General features: G+C 44.9%; 2 protein-coding genes across 2 annotated transcripts in view; both read left to right on the plus strand.

Moving 5' to 3' along the window:
• The window catches only part of LOC144698012 (uncharacterized), a 621,009-nt gene that overhangs the window by 83,730 nt on the left and 515,874 nt on the right, over positions 1-21,405 (plus strand). The window lies entirely within an intron of this gene.
• LOC144698008 (uncharacterized) lies at positions 1,440-20,096 on the plus strand. Its single transcript, XM_078569953.1, has 3 exons — positions 1,440-1,571; positions 18,720-19,328; positions 19,494-20,096. The coding sequence occupies exons 2-3, from the start codon at positions 18,813-18,815 to the stop codon at positions 20,094-20,096; spliced, it is 1,119 nt and encodes a 372-aa protein (XP_078426079.1). The 5' UTR covers positions 1,440-1,571; positions 18,720-18,812.

Below are 21,405 nucleotides of genomic sequence, written 5' to 3' on the forward strand. Positions count from 1 at the left end.
TTTCCCCACCTATTTCCATTATTTTTAAATCTAAAACTAAAACCTTGTTAGCCTTTCCACCCCACTCCCACTAGAGCTGTACTTTGAATATCCTGTCCTCCATTCTTAATTAGCACTTTTCTCAGACAAAACACCTCTTTGACCCTTTTGTCTGTGACATCTTTTGATTATCTGCTCATCTCCACAATCACCACACCCTCAATGTCTCTCTCTCCCCCCCCCCCCCCCACATCCACCTTAAACCAATTTATATTTCTCCCTTCTTCTAACTATGCTTCAGTTCTGCCGAAGGGCCATGAAGGCTCGAAACGCTAACTGATTTCTTCTCCGCCGATGCTGCCAGACCTGCTGAGTTTTTCCAGGTAATTCTGTTTTTGTGAACAGTTTGCGTTTGCTAGACCACCGCTTGTCTGGGGAAACTCCATTAGCTTTGCGCAGTGGCATTATTGTAACAATGAGGTTCAACTGAGGTGTCACTTTAATAGTTGACACAGCAGCAGTCACATCTGATGGAGAAAACTCTGCAAAGGGATTTTCTCAGTTTGGCCACCTGTTAACAATCCAGCTTTAAAAGTTCAAAGGATTTAATTCGCAACAGTCACGTTCTGAATGACAAAGCAGAGTTTAAATGCTCGGCGTATGGAAGGAAAAATCACTTCTTCACCCGGACTGCTGAGAATCCAGTGAATTCACCTCGAACTGTTGGGGTTTGTTCCATTGTTAATTACACCCAGGACAGAACTATGGTACTTTGTACGAAGGCCCGTGTACTTTGACTGTTCAATTAATCGAATTAATAATTTTAAATTTTCTCTCCAAGCGTCCGATCATCATCGGAACATGAAACATAATTTTACATGCAAGAATATCGGTCTCCAATGGCGGACCTATCACCCAGCATTCAGAGCGGGACAGAAGGTGTTCTACCCAGAACGCCAAGGCCTTGCGCATGCGCACAGCGAAGAGTAATTGGCACCCGCGCATTGCAGTCTCCTATCTGAGCATGCGCAGTGCTGTCCCGTGACCGGAGCCGGCGACCTGGTGAGAAAATGGCGACGGCAGCAGAATAACAGAGTTAGTAGGTGTTGCGGGAGGAATGGAGCCAGCGGAGTGGGCAGGGAGGTTTCATAAACACTTGGTGCAGGCCGCAGAGCCTTAATATAAAACTACCGGTCCCGCGTTTGCGGTGAACAGACCGGAAATGGCTGGGTCTCTCCCTCTGCTCGGCCCGTGGGCAGCGGCTGTGCAGCAGGGCGCATGCGCGGTCATCCTGGTCTAGATAGCAGGAGGAGAGAATATTGTGTATCCTGGACTGACAGGGATGGATTTTGGAAACTCCTGTTAAAGTTAGAAGGGGAGGATTTACACACAGCAAACGCAAACAAAGAGAAATATTTGTCTCTTCGCAATTTCTATCCTAGACTGGCAGTGACAGAGTTTTTTTATAATCTCCTTTTTACAGGATGTTGAATGGGAAGGATTTGTAGACGGGAAACTCAAACCAAACATCACATCAAGAGCTGACAGAGTCACTTGATTCATCAGGACCTGAATATTATCGGCCTCTGAGTGTAAGCACTGAGTTCCGGATCACTCAATCACTCACTGTGTAAAATTTTTTCCTCACATCCCCCCTATAGATCTTGCCTCAAATCTTAAGTCTGTGTCCGTAAACCTTTTATGATCAACTAATGTGAACATCTTCATGTTTCTTATCTGAACCTATCATAAACTTATACATCTCCATCAAATCTCCCCTCAATCCACTTACTCCAAGGAGAACAACCCCAGTTTCTCCAAACTAACCTTACAACTAAAATCCCTCATCCCTGACCCTGGTAAATCTCCTCTGCACTTTCTCAAGGACCCTCACGTCTTTCACAATGTGTGGTGATCACTGGTTTGCACAGACCCGGATGTTCTGTGTTCGTGTCTATGACATCATCACACATCGACAATTACACTGTGACATCATCACACACCGACAATTACACTGTGACATCACCCCGCTCCCCGGGTATTTCCTCAACTGGGAGATTTTTCTCTGACTCCAGTGCTTCTGATATCTTTCCAGCTGCGGGATCCAGCAGGAGATTTTAAATTTAAAAACTGTAATTATTTCAGAGTTGAGTATTTTTGACTATTCATCAACAGTTTAGGGCTTTTAGTGCTGTTCTCTGTTATCTATGAGAGATTTCATGGCTCTGGGGCTGGCGTGACTCCTTTACTGTGGATCTGAATCCATGTCCATCTATTGCTCTGTTTCATCCTCTGCTCTCCCTGATCACCTCTCTGCCATTGTCTAACTTTCTCTGTCCCTAATAATGGATGTATTTTAACTATGTTTAGGATTTTAATGTTCCTTCTGCCAAATGTGTCTAAATGAGGTTTCCACTGCTGCCCATCCCCTGACCATGTGCTGCTGGCTCCCCAGCTTTATCTTCCCACAGTATCTTTCAGGAGTTGTTTATCCTGCGCTATAGTCCATCTCTCTTCCACTTTAGTGCCTATGTTGACCATCAGATTCTGCCCACCCTAAAATGGTAATGAATTAATTCTATTGTGTAATGGAACGTACCAAGGTGTTTCACAGGAGTGTTAGAAAGCAACATTTGACACTGAGCCACCTGAAGAGATATCAGGGCAGATGCACAAAAATTCACTGAAAGAGGTAGGTTTTATGGATTATCTTAAAGGAGGAAAGTGAGGTTGAGAGGTTTAAGGGGGAAATTCCAGAGCATGTGGCCTTGGCAACTGCTGGCGGAGACACAAAAGGTGGAGCAGTTAAAATCAGGAACACTGAGCAGGTCGGAATTAGAGAAGTGTAGATATCTCGGAGGGCTGTGAGGCTGGAGGAGATTACAGAGGTAGGGAGGGAGAGACCATGGAGGGATTTGAAAATGAGGATGTGAAATTTCAAATTGAGGTCCTCCTTAACCCAGAGGCTTTGTAAGTCGGTGAGTACAGGGGTGATGGGTGAACAAGGCTTGGTGTGAGTAAGCAGAGTTTTGTATTACAGGGAGGCTGAATGTGGGAAGCCGGCCGGGTGTGTGTTCGGAGAGTTAAGTCTAGACGGAACAAAGGAATGGATGACAGGTTGAGCAATTACATACAGGGATATATGGAGGGTGTGGGAAAGGACTTTGATCAGATTGAATGCTGGAGCAGGCTCAACGGTCTGAATGGCCTATTCCTGCTCCTATGTCCCTATAAATGTCTGATTCAGCCTCAGACAGTTGTCAGGGCAAGGGATGGAGCCAGTGGTCAGGGAGTGGAGTTTGTAGTGGGGACTGAAGACAATGGCTTCAGTCTTCCCAATATTGAAATGGAGGAAATTTCTGTTCATCCAGACAAGTCAGGACAGTGTGTGACTTGGAGGGGATCTTGGAAGTGATGGTGTTCACATACACCTGCTACCCTGGTCCTTTCGGTGGTGGAGGTTGAGGTTTCTGGAGACTTTGTCAAAGTTCTTGTTGTGTTGTAGGTATCCCTTCACCCCCTGCCTCTCCCACCTCTCTCTCCCTCTCCTCCCTTGTGGGCCAGAGTCTTGTGTAAGCCCAGACTGGGTGGCAGGTTCCCTTCCCTGAAGGACATTAGTGAACCAGTTGGGTTTTTATGACAATCCAGCAGTTTTCATGGTCATATTTTCCTAGTGCCGACCCCACAAATTCCCAGATAAATTCAGCTCAATTTCACAACCTGCCTTTGTGTTTTTGTGGGTTCTCTCTCACTCCCTTTTTTCTGTTTTAAATCAGTTTCACTGGTTTTTAGAAGAGGAGGATTTGCAGTCGGGAAACTGAAACTAAACATCACATCAGCATCTGATGGTGTCGCCCAATTTACCGTAACATGAATATCATCGGATTTTGAACATGGAAGGAAAAGGCACCGCTCAGAGTGGGGAGAAACCGTGGAAATGTGGGGATTGTGGAATGGGATTCAGATTCCCGTCTGAGCTGGAAACTCATCGCCGCAGTCACACTGGGGAGAGGCCGTTCACCTGCTCCAAGTGTGGGAAAGGATTCAGTCAGTCATCCAGCCTGAAGACACACCAGCGAGTTCACATTGATAAGAGGCCTTTTAAATGCTCAGACTGTAGGAAGTGCTGTAAAAGTTCTGAGGAACTAATGTGCCATCAACGTGTTCACACTGACGAGAGACCGTTCAGGTGCTCTCACTGTGGGACTGGGTTCAGACGTTCATCTCATCTCACTGTACACCAGCGAATTCACACTGGAGAGAGACCGTTTACCTGCTCCCAGTGTGGGAAGGGCTTCATTACCTCATCCAATCTACTGATACACCAGCGAGTTCACACTGGGGAGAGGCCTTTTCAATGTCCAGAGTGTGGAAAATGCTATAAAAGTTCCGGGGAACTGATGTCCCATCAACATGTTCACACTGACGAGAGACCGTTCAGGTGCTCTAACTGTGGGGCTGGGTTCAGGCGGTCATCTCAACTCACTAAACACCAGCGAATTCACACTGGGGAGAGACCGTTCATCTGCTCTGAGTGTGGGAAGGGATTCACTCAGTCATCCCGCCTGCTGAGACACCAGCGAGTTCACACTGACAAGCAACCCTTTAAATGCCCAGACTGCGGGAAATGCTATAAAAGTTCCGGGGAACTGATGTCCCATCAACGTGTTCACACTGATGAGAGACCGTTCAGGTGCTCTCAGTGCGGGACTGGGTTCAGGCGATCATCTCAACTCACTGTACACCAGCGAGTTCACACTGGGGAGAGACCTTTCACCTGCTCCGAGTGTGGGAAGGGATTCACTCAGTCATCCCGCCTGCTGACACACCAGCGAGTTCACACTGGGGAGAGACCGTTCACCTGCTCTGAGTGTGGGAAGGGATTCACTCAGTCATCCTACCTGCTGACACACCAGCGAGTTCACACTGGGGAGAGACCGTTCACCTGCTCTGAGTGTGGGAAGGGATTCACTCAGTCATCCAACCTGCTGACACACCAGCAAGTTCACACTGGGGAGAGGCCGTTCACCTGTTCAGGGTGTGGGAAAGGATTCACTCGCTTGTACCATTTACAGAGACACCAGCAAGTTCACAAGTAACTACAGTGATTGGATGTTGTTGTGAAATCACATCCAGGACTGAACCATGTTCATTGGGTTCTCTTTCTGCTAATGTTAATAAACTCCAGGTCAGTTATAGGGAGTAATATACTGGATAAAAGTCCAATAAATCAGCTTTGTGTTAAACTCACCCTGTGTCAAGTGTTTTCAATCTCTCAAACACAAGTTAGTTCCTTTTGAAGGGCTCTTCCTCACCCCCGTCTCCTCCTTCCTCACCTCCAACAACAAGTGTGAGGAGCTCATGGGGCAGAAAATTACACTCGGTGGGTGAGCATCCCGACGTCATCGCGCAGTCCCGCAATATTTCACCAACAATTAAGAAACCTGTAAGGCCACTAAGAAGTTAATTAAATTCAAATTTACGCTGCCCATTGAACCTAATGGTTGGCGGGCGGGCAAAAAGACCAAGCGGCCTTTACCTTTTTCAGGAAACCTCATCCACGGGCGGGACGAGGTCACCTGAAGCAAATCAAATTTTACACTTGAATTAAAAACATGAAACAAAAACAGAAAATGCTGGAAAAACTTTGCAGGTCCAGCAGCATCTCTGGAGAGACAAACAGAGTTTTGCTTTTTTGCAAAAGTATTTTGCAGTATTTTGCTTTTATCTTATTTAATTCACTGCCACTTCTCTTCCAGGAATGCCGACCTTGAAGATGTACGGCCCTGCAGTATTTTGCTTTTATTTTATTAATTAAAAACATGTCCCTGATCATGTGACAGAGTGACATGAGGGGACATGTTTCATAACCTGTATAAAATTTTTAACTTCTTTTTCAAATCAATCCATCTCCCTGAGACAGCTCTCTGCCTCAGGGAGATTATGTAGCTCGCTCTCGCGTGCATGCACAAAGGTCACACTCGCCCAGCTCGGACTCCTCCCCCCGCCCGCACAGGCAGCGCTGAGCACTGCTGTTCACGTTTCACGCAGTGCAGGCCTTAATTGGCCCCCAGCATGAAATTGCCTTCCGGGCCTGATTGCAGGCACCGGTCAGCTTCCCAACTGCCCCACTCGCCCCACCGAGCCCGCACACCAAGGGCAAAATTCTGCCCATGGAGCTTCTTTGTCACTAAGATTGAGAAAATCCGATCAGCTGCCTCTGCTGCTTCCCTCCCTTCCACTAGCCCACCGGGACAAACTGTCTGAACCCACATTTTCTCCATTTTATCTCCCATCTCCCCTCATGCCCTCTCAGTGCTCATCTTGTCCATGAGACTCACTTTCTGCTGTACTGACCCCACTCTGATCTACTGATAACCTAACTTCTCCATGTTAGCTGATATTATTCACAAATTTGTCTCTCTCTTCTGGTAATGTCCCTCTCACCTTTTAATCCACCATCCTGACCCATCCTAAAAACAGGATGTCTCTTTGCCCCCTCCTATTTCTCATCTCCATGCTACCACTAGGTGACGTCATCCAAAAGCACCGTGTTACTTTATACATGTACACTGACAACGCCCAGCTCTACCTCACCGCCATCCCTCTCCATTCCTCCACTGTTACTAAATTATCAAACTGCTTATCCCACATCCAGTACTGGATGAGCAGAAATTTCCTCCAATTAAAAATTGAAGACAAAAGCCATTGTCTTCAATCACCACTACAAATTCCATCCCATAACTACTGAGACCATCCCGATGAGTTATCATAAGGGTACGTTATCCTATGTTTATCAACCCAGGAATCTTTCTTTCTAAACAAGGAAGAGAGAGAGAGAGAACTATTTCTGTAATGTTCATTAAATTTCTGAAGATTTTATAATGTTAATTAAACAGTTATTTCTCACAGATCTCTCCACCTTGAGAAGGGAATATCCTTTCTGACTTCTCACAACTGATTTCTGACTAAACTCACTATTTCTAAGCTACGAGCTTGTTTTCCTAATTTCTTGATGACAAACTGTAGATAACATACTAAAGCTACTAGAATGATCAGAATCAGCAACACAAACAGTTGAGCTGCCAACAATAAATGTCAAAACTTTTCCGGTAAAATGTGATAACTATTGACTTAGATTCATCCTCCCCATCTGCTGATCATCCCACACAATTCTAAATTATTGACATGTTGTAATTACATCTGGTTCAAACAAAAGTTTATGCACAGACTTTAAAGATTCTTCAGCTCTCTGTTAACCTACATCCTCTTCGTGGATATTTTCTAAATCCAGATTCTATTTCCTTCTTCAAATTAATTTGACTCACTTTGATATGTTCAATGTGTTTAATTCTTTCCTGAATGTTTGAGAGACAATTTTTATCTGGAATAGGTCTTACTGTACTGATAATTTAAAACGTTGATTCATTCTACTGGCCACAATAATCACTCATGCCCTGTTTTTCCTTCTTCATTCATGGGATATGGGCTTCGCTGGCTGGGCCAGCATTTATTGCCCACCGCTAGTTCCGCTTGAGAAGGTGGTGATGAGCTGCCTTCTTGAACCACTGCAGTCCATGTGGTGTAGCTACACCCACAGTGCTGTTAGGAAGGGACTTCTAGGATTTTGAACCAACGACAGTGAAGGAATGGCAATATATTTCCCTTTCAGGATGATGAGTGACTTGGAGGGGAATTTCCAGGTGGTTGTGTTCCCATCTATCTGCTGCCCTTATCCTTCTAGATGGTAGTGATCATGGGTTTGGATGGTGCTGTCGAAGGAGCCTTGGTGAATTCCTGCAGTGGTCATCATCAAAGCCCATCTACTCTCATCCATCTTCCACCACTTGGCCCGTAGCCCTGTAAGCTGTGGTGTTTCAAGTGTTCATCTAAATACTTCTTAACTGTTGTGAGGGTTCCTGCCTCTACCACTCCCTCAGGCACTGAGTCCCACATTTCACCTGGGCCTGGGGATTTATCCACTTTTAAGGCCGCCATTAGAGACTGAGTCTCAGTTAATCATTGTCTGAATCTGGGGATGGGAGGGGCAGATTCTGTTAGCAAATGGATTGAAAAATAAAAAAGACCAAGTTCCAGCTCGTACCATTCGCACCGTATGATAACATAGTTATGGGTAATCTTGAGGATGGATAGAGTTGTATTAGAAGCATTTCAGGGAAGGTTCACTCAGTTGATTTCTGGGATGAAAGCGTTGTCTTTCTTCTAAAATTCATTCATGGAATGTAGGCTTCACCGGCAGGTTCCAGATAGACCCCACCCTCTGGGTGAAAAGAAAATCCTCAAATCCCCTCTAAACCTTCTACCACTTAACTTAAATCTATGCCCCCCTGAGTATTGATCACTCCACTAAAGAGAAAAATGTCTTCCTATCCACCCTATCTATACCCCTCATAATTTTGTACACCTCTATCAGGTACCCCCTCAGCCTTCTCTGCTCTGAGGAAAACAACCCCAGCCTATCTAATCTCTCTTCATAGCTGAAACTCTCCAGCCCAGGCAACATCCTGAGTGAATCTCCTCTGCACCCTCTCCAGTGCAATCACATCCTTCCTATAGTGCGGCAAACAGCATTGCACAGAGTACATCAAATGTGGCCTAACTAATGCTTTATACTGCTCCATCATAACGTCCCTGCTCTTGCATTCAATGCCTCGACTAATATGTCGACAACGTTTGACACAAAGCTGATTGATTTAACCTTTATCCAGGATATTAAACTCCAGCCCAGTTACAGGGATTATTAACATAAGCAAAAACAAACCCCAACTGTCGGAAAGAGCATGGTTCAGTCCTGGGTGTGATTTGCAGCTACAATAACAGCAGAATCCAACCCCGGGAGTCACTTGTGAATACATTGGTCTGTCTGCAGGGTGGATTAATGACTGAATCCCTTCCCACACACGGAGCAGGTGAATGGCCTTTCTCCAGTGTGAACTCGCTGGTGTTTCAGCCGGAGGGATGGGTGAATGAATCCCTTCCCACACATGGAGCAAGTGAAAGGCCTTTCTCCAGTGTGAACTCGCTGGTGTGTCAGCAGACCCATTTTGCTTTTATAGCTTTTCACACAGTCGGCACGTTTATAAGGTTTCTTTTCAGAGTGAGCACGTTGATGTGATGTGAACCGGGTTAGTTGAGTGAATCTCTTCCCACACTTGGAGCAGTTGAATGGTTTCTGCCCAGTGTGGTCACTGTGTGGTGTGTCAGCAGAATCTTTCTGCTTTTGAAGCACTTTTCACAGTCAGAACATTTAAAAGGCCTCTTGTCAGAGTGAACAAGTTGATGTGAAGTGAGGGTACTTATCTGAGTGAATCCCTTCCCACAGTTAGAGCAGGTTAATGGCCTCTCCCCAGTGTGAACTCGCTGGTGTATCAGCAGATTCCTTTTGCTTTTAAAGCTCTTCTCATAGCCACAACATTCAAAAGGTCTCATGTCTGAGCGAACAGGTTGATGTGAAGTGAGGTGGGTTAGTAGAGTGAACCCCTTCCCACACTCGGAGCAGATGAAAGGCCTCTCCCCAGTGTGTGCACGCTGATGAGTTTCCAGCACAGATGGGGATCTGAATCCTAACCCACAGTCCCTACATTTCCACGGTCTCTCCATGGTGTCTGTGTCCTCGTGTCTCTCCATGTTGAACGATCAGTTGAATCCTTGTCCACACACAGAACACTTGCACAGTTTCTCCCCGCTGTGAATCGTGAGATGTTTTTTTCAGATGGTGTAACAGGTTAAAGCTCTTTCCACAGTCAGTTCACTGGAGCACTCTCACTCGGGCGTGTCTGTGTCTCGGTGCTTTCCCAGTCACACTGACGTTTGAAATATTTTCCCACAGACAGAAAAGACAAATATTTCTCCTTCCACAATCAAAGATCAATGATATTCAGGTCCAACGTCGGGGGTGTAGACCAGTCAGCCTGACGTCAGTCATGCGGAAAATTCTAGAGTCCATTATAAAAGATTTAATAGCTGAGTACTTGGAAAAATAAAGTGGCAGAATGGGACAGAGTCAGCGTGGATTTATGAAAGGGAAATCATGCTTGACAAATCTACTGGAATGTTTCGAGGATGAAACAAGTAGAGTTGATGAGGGGGCGCCAGTGGATGTGGTTTATTTGGAATTTCAGAAGGCTTTTGACAAAGTCCCACATAAGAGATCAGCGTGTAAAATTAGAGCACATAGGATTGGAGGTAGTGTATTGAGAGGTATAGAAAACTGGTTGGCAGACAGGAAACAAAGAGTAGGAATAAATGGGTCTTTTTCCAAATGGCAGGCAGGCAGTGACTAGTGGGGTAGCACAGGGACAGGTACTGGGACCCCAGTTATTCACAATATATATCAATGATTTAGATGAGGGAATTAAATGTAATATCTCCAAATTTGCAGATGACACAAAGCTGGGTGGGAGGGTGAGCAGTGAGGAGGATGCAGAAATGCTTCAGTGTGATTTGGACAAGCTGAGTGAGTAGGCAAATGCATGGCAGATGCAGTATAATTTGGATAAATGTGAGGTTATCCACTTTGGTAGCAAAAACAGGAAGGAATATTATTATCTGAATGGCTATAAATTGAGAGAGGGGAATGTGCAACGAGACCTGGGTGTCCTCGTACACCAGTTACTGAAGGTAAGCATGCAGGTGCAGCAGGCGGTAAAGAAGGCAAATGGTATGTTGGCCTTCATAGCGAAAGCATTCAAGCACAGGAGCAGGGATGTCTTGCTGCAATTATACGGGGCCTTGGTGAGATCATACCTGGAATATTGTGTGCAGTTTTAGTCTCCTTATCTGAGGTAGGATGTTCTTGCTATAGAGAGAGTTCAGCGAAGGTTTACCAGACTGATTCCTGGGATGGCAGGACTGACATATGAGGAGAGATGGAGTTAGTTAGGATTAAATTCGCTGGAGTGCAGGAGAATGAGGCGGGATCTCATAGAAACCTATAAAATTCTCACAGGACAAGGCAGGGGAGATGCAGGAAGGATGTTCCCGATGGCGAGTGAGTCCAGAACCAGGGGTCACAGTCTGAGGATATGGGGTAGACCATTTAGGACTGAGATGGGGAGAAGTTTCTTCACCCAGAGAGTGGTGAGCCTGTGAAATTCGCTACCACAGGAAGTAGTTGAGGCCAAAACCTTGAATGTTTTCAAGAAGGAGTTAGATATAGCTCTTGGGGTGAAAGGGATGAAAGGATATGGGGAGAAAGCGGGAGCAGGTTATTGAGTTGGATGATCAGCCATGATCATAATGAATGGTGGAGCAGGCTCGAAGGGCCGAATGGCCTGCTCCTGCTCCTATTTTCTATGTTTCCTGCTGAATTGAGTGACTCTGTCAGACCTTCATGTGATGTTTGGTTTGAGTTTCCTATCTGCAAATCATCTCCCTCTTGTACCCTGTAAAAGGAGTTTACAAAAATATTCACTGTAAGTAAAGGATAGAAATTCAAAGCAGAAAATTCGAATTTCTTTGGTACATTCTTCACCCAAACATGTGGTCCAATCAAACTGAAATAAATTCAAATCAGCAACAAAGTCCCAATAAAAGCAAAGGGAACCTTCCTAACTCAATCAGGATGTTGTTTCTAGTGTCTATGAGACACTCTATACCCTGAGGTGCCCACTGGATGTGGGAGGTATCAAGCGTACCGGTGGACACCACATGTTCCCTCACCAGGGACACCCGGGCACGGACAAGACCACGGAACAGAGGTCGGCAGCCAGTGTGACCAGACCCATCCTAGATCTAGAAATCCCTGTGTTAAACAGGCCCATGAACAGTTACAGGAGAAGATTCTCTGATTTAACAAACCCACCACCCCGCCCCCCCACCCTTTACACTGGGCAGCCAGAGATTAGGATTGTGAGGTTGAAGTATCGCCAGAGGTTGAGGATCAGCACCTCTCACCCTGAATATGTAAATGTCCCATGGACTCACTCACTGTTACATCCACAAGAAGGCCGTGCATGCGCCCTGCTTCCTGCTGAAACAGGATGGCGGCCGTTACCCTGGGTCTGGGTCTCGGGGAAAATAAATATATAAAAACTCAATAAAATTAGCGATCAAATTATAGAGAAACCTGAATGTAACAGACCATCCATTATCCACCGGAAAGATGGGGTGTGGGAATTGTCCATCTCAGTCTCGTCAATAGATACTTAATGAGGGGACATTATTCTCTGTGTCTTTCCCGGACCTGGAGATGGAAAAGGGGCAAATGAATGAACTTTAAACACCTCGTCCACTTGGCACAGAAACTGTCTGAAACTCCGAATAGAAACCACATGGAACAAAATACTGACAAATACTCAACTGTTGGCTACAAATAAATAAAAATATATATTGGGGGAGACGGTGCCACAGTGGGAATGTCACTGGACTAATAATCCAGAAAACCAGCTTGATGCTCTGGGGACAGGGGTTCAAATCCCACCACAGCAGCTGGTGGGATTTAAAATCAATTATTAAATCTGGAATTGAAAGCGAGTCTCAATAAGGGCAACAATTCAGCCATTGTCGATTGTCATAAAAACCCACCTGGTTCACTAATGTCCTTTCAGGAAGGAAATCTGCCGTCCTTACCTGGTCTGACATGTGACTCCAGATCCACACTGAAATGTGGTTACTCTTCATAACCCTCTGAAATGGTGTGGCAAGCACTTACTTCAAGGGCAACAAATGCTGGCCCACATTCCATGAAAGAAAGTTTTTAACATCACCGCCACTGAATGGCTACAATTTCGGAAGAAAGTGAAGACAGAGGGTCCAGAAAAGATGCAAAAAAACGGTTCCCCTTCCAAGGATAACAAACCCAACTTCACCGAACCTAATTGAAGTTCTGATCTCTTGTGGATCTTTCCTGCACATTCTTCCTAAAGCTCAGAATTGGACACAATGCTGCAGTTGGGTCCAAACCAGTGTTTTATTCAGGTTTATTCTAACTTGGTTGATTTGTACTTTATTCCCGTATTCATAAAGCCCAGGATTCCACATGCTTTATTCACTGCTTTCTCAGCCTGCCCTGCCATCTTCAATGATTTGTGCACATAAAGCCCCAGATTGCGCTGCTCCTGCACCTTTTTACACTTGTATCCTTTATTTTATATTGCCTTTCCTTGTTCTTCCTACCAAAATGAATCACTTCACACCTCTCTGAATGAAATTTTATCTGCCACCTGTCTGCCCATTCCACCATCGTGTCTATGTCCTCTTGAGGTTTATCACCATCCTCCCCACTGTGAACACAACTTGAAAATTTGGTGTCGTTTGCAAATTTTGAAATGCAGCCCTGCACACACAAGTCTAAATCATTAATATATATCAAGAAATCAGTGTTCTGACCACCGACCCCTTGTGATCCCACTGTATACTTTTCCTCAATTTGAAAAAGCAACCGTTCACCATGCATGTTGTTGCCTGTCACACAGCCAATGCTGCCTCTGCCCCATGGATTTTAACTCTGCTGACACGCCTGTTACTTGGCACTGTATCAAATGTCGTTTAGCAGTTCATGTGCACATCAATCGTGTTACCCTCATCAACATTCTCTGTTGCCTTATCAAAAACTCAAGAAATTTAGTTCAACACGATTGTCGTGAACAAATTGTACAAGTGACCTAATTTTGACCTGAATTGCCGCTTCTAAATGCTTTCCCACACAGAGGTTAAACTGACTGGTCTGTCAATGCTGGGCTGACCCTTCCATTTAAGATTACTAAGGATTTATTAGTGCCAGGAAGTGTGGGGAAATCGTGAGGAGTTGTGAAATTGTAACATTTAAAGACACTGATAACTGATAAATAGCTCAATAAATAATCAGTTTTCAAGACATAAAGTACAGATAAATTAATTTATGAATAACTGAATTGAATTATTAATAATGTCAGGTAGAGTGCTTGGAATGGAGAAACGAAAATTACTGCAATGCTTAAAACATGAAATGAAAAGTGTAAAAACTGGAAACACTCAGCAGGTCTGGAAGAATCTGTAGAGAGAGAAAGAGAATTAACGTTTCAGGTCTGTGAGCCATTGAAAGGGGGCGGTGGAAGAGGAACAGAAAGAAAGGTCTATGAAAGGCTGCAGGGCGGGAAAGATTAACTGACAAAAGGTTTCATGATGCAAGGTCAAAGGGAGTGGTAATAGGACAGTTAAAAACACAAAAGCTGCTTCTAGATTAGGTGTGAATGGCACGATAACAACAGTCTGATTGCAATGTGAAGAAAATGAGAGAAATAAGAAAGGAAAACTAGGACTCAAAGAAATAAGGAACAAATGAGGGCAGAGATTATGATAGAAAATTGTTGAAGTCAAATTTTGAGCCCTGAAGTCTGTAAAGCGTCTCGTTTTGATCTGGTAATGAACTGTTACATTTCTATATATTCTCAGGTCAGATGAAAGGTCACCGAGCTGTCACATTAACTCTGTTTCTCTTGCCACAGATGACGGCCTGACCTGCTGAGGAATTCCAGCATTTTCAGATTCATGTCGGGATTGTAGACTCTGAGGGTTTGTAAAGATAGAGATTGTCCCAAATTAATTTGCCACATCGATAACAGAAGTCTCGGTCTCATGAAACTCCAGTCTCATTGTTTTATATTTGGGTCTGATGGAGAATGTTCGCTGTTTTATATTCGGGTCTGGGGGATAATGTTCACTGTTTTATATTCGGTCCCGGGATGATAATGTTCACTGATTTATATTCAGGTCTGGGGGAATAATGTTCAATGTTTTATATTTGGGTCTGGGGATAATGTTCACTGTTTTAAATTCGGGTCTGGGGGATAATGTTCTCTGTTTTATATTCGGGACTGGGGGGATAATGTTCACTGTTTTATATTCAGGTCTGGGGGATAATGTTCACTGTTTTATATTCGGGTCTGGGGGAAAATGTTCTCTGTTTTATATTCGGGTCTGGGGAATAATGTTCACTGTTTTATATTCGGGTCTGGGGATAATGTTCTCTGTTTTATATTCGGGTCTGGGGGATAATGTTCACTGTTTTATATTCGGGTCTGGGAGATAATGTTCACTGTATTGTATTCCGGTCTGGGGGATAATGTTCACTGTTTTATATTCGGGTCTGGGGGATAATGTTCACTGTTTTATATTCGGTCCCGGGATGATAATGTTCACTGTTTTATATTCAGGTCTGGGGGAATAATGTTCAATGTTTTATATTTGGGTCTGGGGATAATGTTCACTGTTTTAAATTCGGGTCTGGGGGATAATGTTCTCTGTTTTATATTCGGGACTGGGGGGATAATGTTCACTGTTTTATATTCAGGTCTGGGGGATAATGTTCACTGTTTTATATTCGGGTCTGGGGGAAAATGTTCTCTGTTTTATATTCGGGTCTGGGGAATAATGTTCACTGTATTGTATTCCGGTCTGGGGGATAATGTTTACTGTTTTATATTCGGGTCTGGGGGATAATATTCATTGTTTTATATTCGGGTCTGGGGGATAATGTTCACTGTTTTATATTCGGGTCTGGGGGATAATGTTCACTGTTTTATATTCGGGTCTGGGGATAATGTTCTCTGTTTTATATTCGGGTCTGGGGGATAATGTTCACTGTTTTATATTCGGGTCTGGGAGATAATGTTCACTGTTTTAGATGCTGGTCTGGTGTGGAATAAAATGAAGAGCCACTTTAATTGAGGACAGTAACTGCATTTTTCGCTCTGACTTTAAACAAAAGAATCTATCCTGTTGTGTGGGACAAAATTTTTCAGTTTTATTGGATTCAATTAAGGCGAGTTTGAAGCTAAATCCAGGAATTCTGTAAATTTAAGCTAAAACCAGACAACCAGAAATCTGCTGATGGTTGATGGCGCCGGTATGGTGGTGGGGGGAGGTGTCCGGAGGAAGTCTGACACACACTGTACAGGGTGAGCAGGGGAAAGGGGAGGAATTACTTGATTAAACAGGGATCCAGGGACAATAGCAGAAGTTGGGAATCACTTTGAATGGAGCAGCGGGATAGGGACAATTCAAAGAATCATAGAATGGTTGCAGCAAAGAAGGAGGCCGTTCAGCCATTCGTGTCTGTATTAGCCCCCTGAAGGGACAATTTACCTAATGCCACGTCCCTGCCTTTGCCCCATAGCCCTGCAATTAAACAAGATTGAACAAGTCTTAAACAAAACTTGTATGAAACAAGATGTTTACGCGTATCGGGGGTGGGGAGCAGCATAATGTACCTGTGCAGGTCAGTGAGGATATCCAAGGTCCATCAGCCGTCTGCATGCAGTGTTTAGTGGGCCTTGGGGGAGGGGAGGATGGAACCATTTGGGACACAGCACAGGGCAGGAGGTCACCCCTCCCCCACTATCCTGGTAACACGAAGGACTCACCTTGGACTGTCCCACACCTGGGCCGGACGGGGTCAATGTGCAGGAAGCTGCAAGCTGGTAGGTTGAGCTGTGAACTGGGCGGAGTTGAGGGGTTTGAGTGACAGGTCTGGGGCTAGATCAGAGCAGGCACAGTCACTGCTCCCCCTTTCCTCGTGGAAGTTTCACTGGAGTCGTGTTGGTGAGTGTTTCTAAACTCTGTCTCACTATCCCGGGAATGGAGGTGGTTTGGAGGTTGTTGTGAGTGTTGGATTATATTGTTTCTCCTCATTCTTCCCGCTTCTTCCACTCCCAGTTCCAGGCTGCAGGTCCCGGTGATTCTGGATGCGGGACAGTTGTTAGTCCCGGCCCTGGTGCGGGTGCGCAAGCGCAGATGCGCGGCTTATTGTTCTGTAATAAAGGCGGGTGATCATCCTCCTGTATTTTGCTGCAGTTCTTCACCTCCTTGACTCTCCCGGCGCCATAGTTGCCACCTGCCGATTGCGGCAACCGACCTTCCAACAGGAAATTAACAACTTTTAGATAGAGCGGTTTCTGGGGCGCATTGCATTGTGGGAATATTTCCCGCCATTAGTCGGCGGCCATCGCCGAGAGTAATCGTGCAGCCAGAAGGGAGGTCAGCGACCTGAGCCCCGACTTCTGTTTCTTAATCTGTTCATGCTGCCTGACCTGCTGGATATTAAAAATATTTTATCTCTTAACTTCAGTTCCAGTCTTGCAGAGCTTTGCTTTCATTTTATTGTTTCATGCAGCCGAGTCTGGAAACACAGGCAGACCAATTAGGAGCCGGTTTGAATTAGGGTGGGTGTTGAATGGGGGTCTTTTTTGTTGCGTCAGTTTTGAGCTGGAGTGGAATTGGAGGAGAAGCTGCTGGGGTTAACCCCGAGGACTTTGCAACCCAGTCAGGCCCAGCAATTTCCAGTGTGAGGCTGTTAAAGGAGGTAGATCCCGGGGAGAACAGAGTGACAAACGTCCATTCAATTTAAAAGTGTTGCTTTAGTAACAAGTATTTCTACAGTGCCTTTTTTCCCGAGATTTTTTGTTAACTCCATTCTTGGTATTTGGTGTCACTAACAAGAGCAGCAGATATTGTCAATCCCCAGTTGTCTGTTGATCAGGCGTTGGTGGGCCTTCTTCCTGAACCGCTGCAGTCACTGTGGTGAAAGTGTTCCAACAATGCTGTTTGGTAAGGAGTTACAGGATTTTCACTAAGCGATGATAAATGTCCAAATCAACAACAACAAGTTGCATTTATGTAGCACACTGATTAAAATAGAATGTTCCAAAGTATTTCACAGGTATATTATACAGGAATATTTAACATTGAAGTACATGATGAGATATTGAGGCACATGATCAACAGCTTGGTCAAAGAGGTAAGTTTTAAGGAGAGTCTTAAAGGATGAGAAAGAGAGGCCTAAATAGGGAATTCTCGAGCTTATAGCCTGAGTAGCTGAAGACACGGTCACCAACAGTGAGTCAATTAAAATCAGGGATGCTCAATCGGTCTGAATGAAATGAGTCCAGATATCTGGGAGGGATGTAGATTGGACGATATGATCGAGATAGTGAGGGGCGTAGTCACTGAAGGATTTCAAAATGAGGATGAGAAGTTGAACATTGAGGTGCTGCTTAATGAGGAGCCTATGTAGCTCAATGAGAACAGGGGCGTTGGATGAACGAGACAAAGTGCGAGTAAAGACATGGGAAGTGGAGTTGTAAATGACTCCATTGTTTATGTGGCAGGCTAGGAACATTCCAGTTTAGAGGTAGCAAAGGAATGGATGCGTTTCAGCAGCAGCTGAGCTGAGGCAGGAATGAAATTCGGCAAAATGACTGTTGTGGAAATGGACGGCCTTAGTGGTATGTAGTCAGAAGCTCAGCTTGGGGTGAAATATGACACCAAGATTGTGAACAGTCTGGTTTTCGGCCTCAGAGTTGTCAGAAAGGCATTGAAGGTTGGGGAGTGGAGTTTGTAGCAGGGAATGAAAACAATGGCTTCAGTCTTCCCAAAATTTAAATGGAGGAAGTTTCTGTCCATCCAGAAATGGATGTCAGACAAGTCAGGGCAGAGTGTGACTTGTAGGTGATGGTGTTCACATTCACCTGCTACCCTGGTCCTTATGGAGGTTGGAGGATAAGGGATTGGGAAATTCTGTCAATGTTCTGGTAGAGTTGTGTAGGCCCAGACTGGCAGGCAGGTTCACTTCCCTGAAGGACATTAGTGAACCAGTTGGGTTTTTATGATAATCCAGCAGATTTCATGGTCACTTTTTCCTAATGCCAGTCCCACACGTTGAGCTCAATTTCACACCCAGCCTTTGTGTTTTTGTGAGTTCTCCCTCACTCACCTTTGTTTGTTTTGTACTATTTTCACAGGGTTTGCAGTCCAGAATCACAAACCCGACATCACATCAGGATCTGACGGTGTCGTCCAATTTATCGTAACCCAAATACCATCGGATTTTGAATATGGGGGTTAAGAGCCCTGTTCACAGTGGGGAGAAAGCGCATGCATGTTCTGTGCGTGGGCGAGGCTTCAGCCGATCATCTGACCTGTTGAAACACAGTCAAAATGGAGAGAATTCATTGAAATGTGGGGACTATGGGAAGGGATTCAATCACCCATCCCAGCTGGAAATCCATCAGTGTACAAGCACTGGAGAGAGGCCATTCACAAGTTCAGTGTGTGGAAAGGGATTTTCTGATTCATCCAACCGACTGAAAAACCAGCAAGTTCACGCTAGGGAGAGGCCATTCACCTGCTCCGAGTGTGGGAAGGGATTCACTCAGTCATTCCACCTGCTGAGACACCAGCAAGTTCACACTAGGGAGAGACTGTTTACCTGTTCTGTGTGTAAAAAGGGATTTGCTGATTCATCCTCCCTAATGAAACATAAGCGAGTTCACACTGGGGAAAGACCGTTTACCTGCACTGTGTGTAAAAAGGGATTTGCTGATTCATCCTCCCTAATGAAACATAAGCGAGTTCACACTGGGGAGAGACCATTTACCTGTTCTGATTGTGGGAAGGGATTCACTCAGTCATTCCATCTGCTAAAACACCAACGAGTTCATACTGGGGAGAGACCATTTACCTGTTCTGATTGTGGGAAGGGATTCACTGATTCATGCACCCTGCTGAGACACCAGAGAGTTCATACTAGGGAAAGACTATTTACCTGTTCTGATTGTGGGAAAGGATTCACTGATTCATCCAACCTGCTGAGACACCCGAGAGTTCATACTGGAGAGAGACCGTTTACCTGCTCCACATGTGGAAAGGGATTTGCTGATCCATCCAACCTCCTGGAACACCAGCGAGTTCACACTGGGGAAAGAACATTCACCTGCTCCAAGTGTGGGAAGGGATTCACTCGGTCATTCCATCTTTCATTTCATCAGCGAGTTCACACTGGGGAGAGACCGTTCACCTGCTCCAAGTGTGGGAAGGGATTCACTCGGTCATTCCATCTACTGAGACACCAGAGAGTTCACACTGGGGAGAGGCCATTTACCTGCTCAGAGTGTGGGAAGGAATTCACTCAGTCATTCCATCTACTGACACACCAGAGAGTTCACACTGGGGAGAGGCCATTTACCTGCTCAGAGTATGGGAAGGGATTCACTCGGTCATTCCATCTACTGAGACACCAGAGAGTTCACACTGGGGAGAGGCCATTTACCTGCTCAGAGTGTGGGAAGGGATTCACTCGGTCATTCCATCTACTGAGACACCAGAGAGTTCACAAGTAACTGCTGTGGTTGGATTTAGTTCCCAATGATATTCTTGTCTGAAGCATATTCATAAGAGTGTGTTTCTGCTGAGGTTAATAAACTCCAGCCCAGTTACAGATTCTGTATAAAATTGGAATAAATCAGCTTTGCGATAATCAGTGTGTTGAGTCGTTTTGATATCTCTAGCACAAGTTAGTTCCTTTTGAAGGGCTCTCCCTCTGCCCTGTCTCCTCCATCCTCAGCCCCAACGACAATTGTGAGGAGCTCATGGAGCTTCTTTGTCACTAAGATTGAGACAATCCGATCAGCTGCCTCTGCTGCTTCCCTCCCTTCCACTAACCCACCGGGACAAACTGTCTCTAAATTTCCCCCAATGTCTGAGCCCTGAACACATCTTTTTCCAGTTTCTCTCCCATCTCCTCTCATGCCCTCTGTGTGCACCACCTGCTCCATCGACCCTATTCCCACTAAACTATTGACCATCCAACTTCCCCATGTTTACCGTCATTGTCAATGGTTCTCTCTTTTCAGATACTGTTCTGCTCTCCTTTAAACCTTCCATCATTATATATCCTTAAATAAAAACAAGCCCTTCACTCTTCCATCTTTGCATGCTGCTGCCCCATCTCCAGCCTCTCTTTCCTTTCAAAAATCCTTAAACATTTTGTAATCTCCCAAAACTGTGTCCATTTTTCCGAGAATTCCCTATTTGAATCCCTCCAATCAGGTTTCTGCCCTGCCTCAGTTCGAAAACAGTTCTTATCAAAGCCACAAGTGAGATCCTATGTGGCTGCGACACAGGTAAACTTTCTCTTCTGGTCCTTCCCGACGTGTCTCACCTTCTTGGAGAGGAGACAGCCAGACCTGTGAGGAGCACCTCCGATCGGGCAGCGGGCTAAGTTTGAAAATAAACTCAAGGGCGACATCACAGGAAAACTTGGTTGGTGAGAAGTTGCTGTTAGGGAGTGTGTTTAAATAGCTTAAAACTAGAAAAAAAAAGCATAACATATATAAAGAGGTAGCTGCCTGGATTTCAGTAAGGAACACCAACAATAGGGAAGTAACGTTAAATCAAGTCAAAGTGAAATAGAGTCATAAAGTAAACCAAAGTAAGGTAAAGTTAGGAGAAGTATCGCAAAATGAAGTTCCTGTTAATTTATTCTACTCATCCTCCTTTAAGTGTAAAATGAGAAGGAAGTAAAATGGGTAACAGGAAGTAGTAGTGAGGCTACAAGGCAGGAGAAACAAAGCAGAGCATTGAGTCTGCTTCGAATGCAGAATTATGTTAAAAAGACAAAATTAATGGAGCTCTCCCTGAATGCGCACA

The sequence above is a fragment of the Cetorhinus maximus genome, chromosome 23 (genome assembly GCF_964194155.1).
Source record: "Cetorhinus maximus chromosome 23, sCetMax3.hap1.1, whole genome shotgun sequence".
NCBI classification, from domain to species: Eukaryota; Metazoa; Chordata; class Chondrichthyes; order Lamniformes; family Cetorhinidae; genus Cetorhinus; species Cetorhinus maximus.

Coding starts and splice junctions, on each gene's coding strand:
- LOC144698008 (XM_078569953.1), top strand. CDS start 18,813: ATGGGGGTTAAGAGCCCTGTTCACAGTGGGGAGAAAGCGCATGCATGT. Junction 19,329..19,493: donor CCCTAATGAAACATAAGCGA/GTTCACACTGGG, acceptor CTGAGACACCAG/AGAGTTCATACTAGGGAAAG.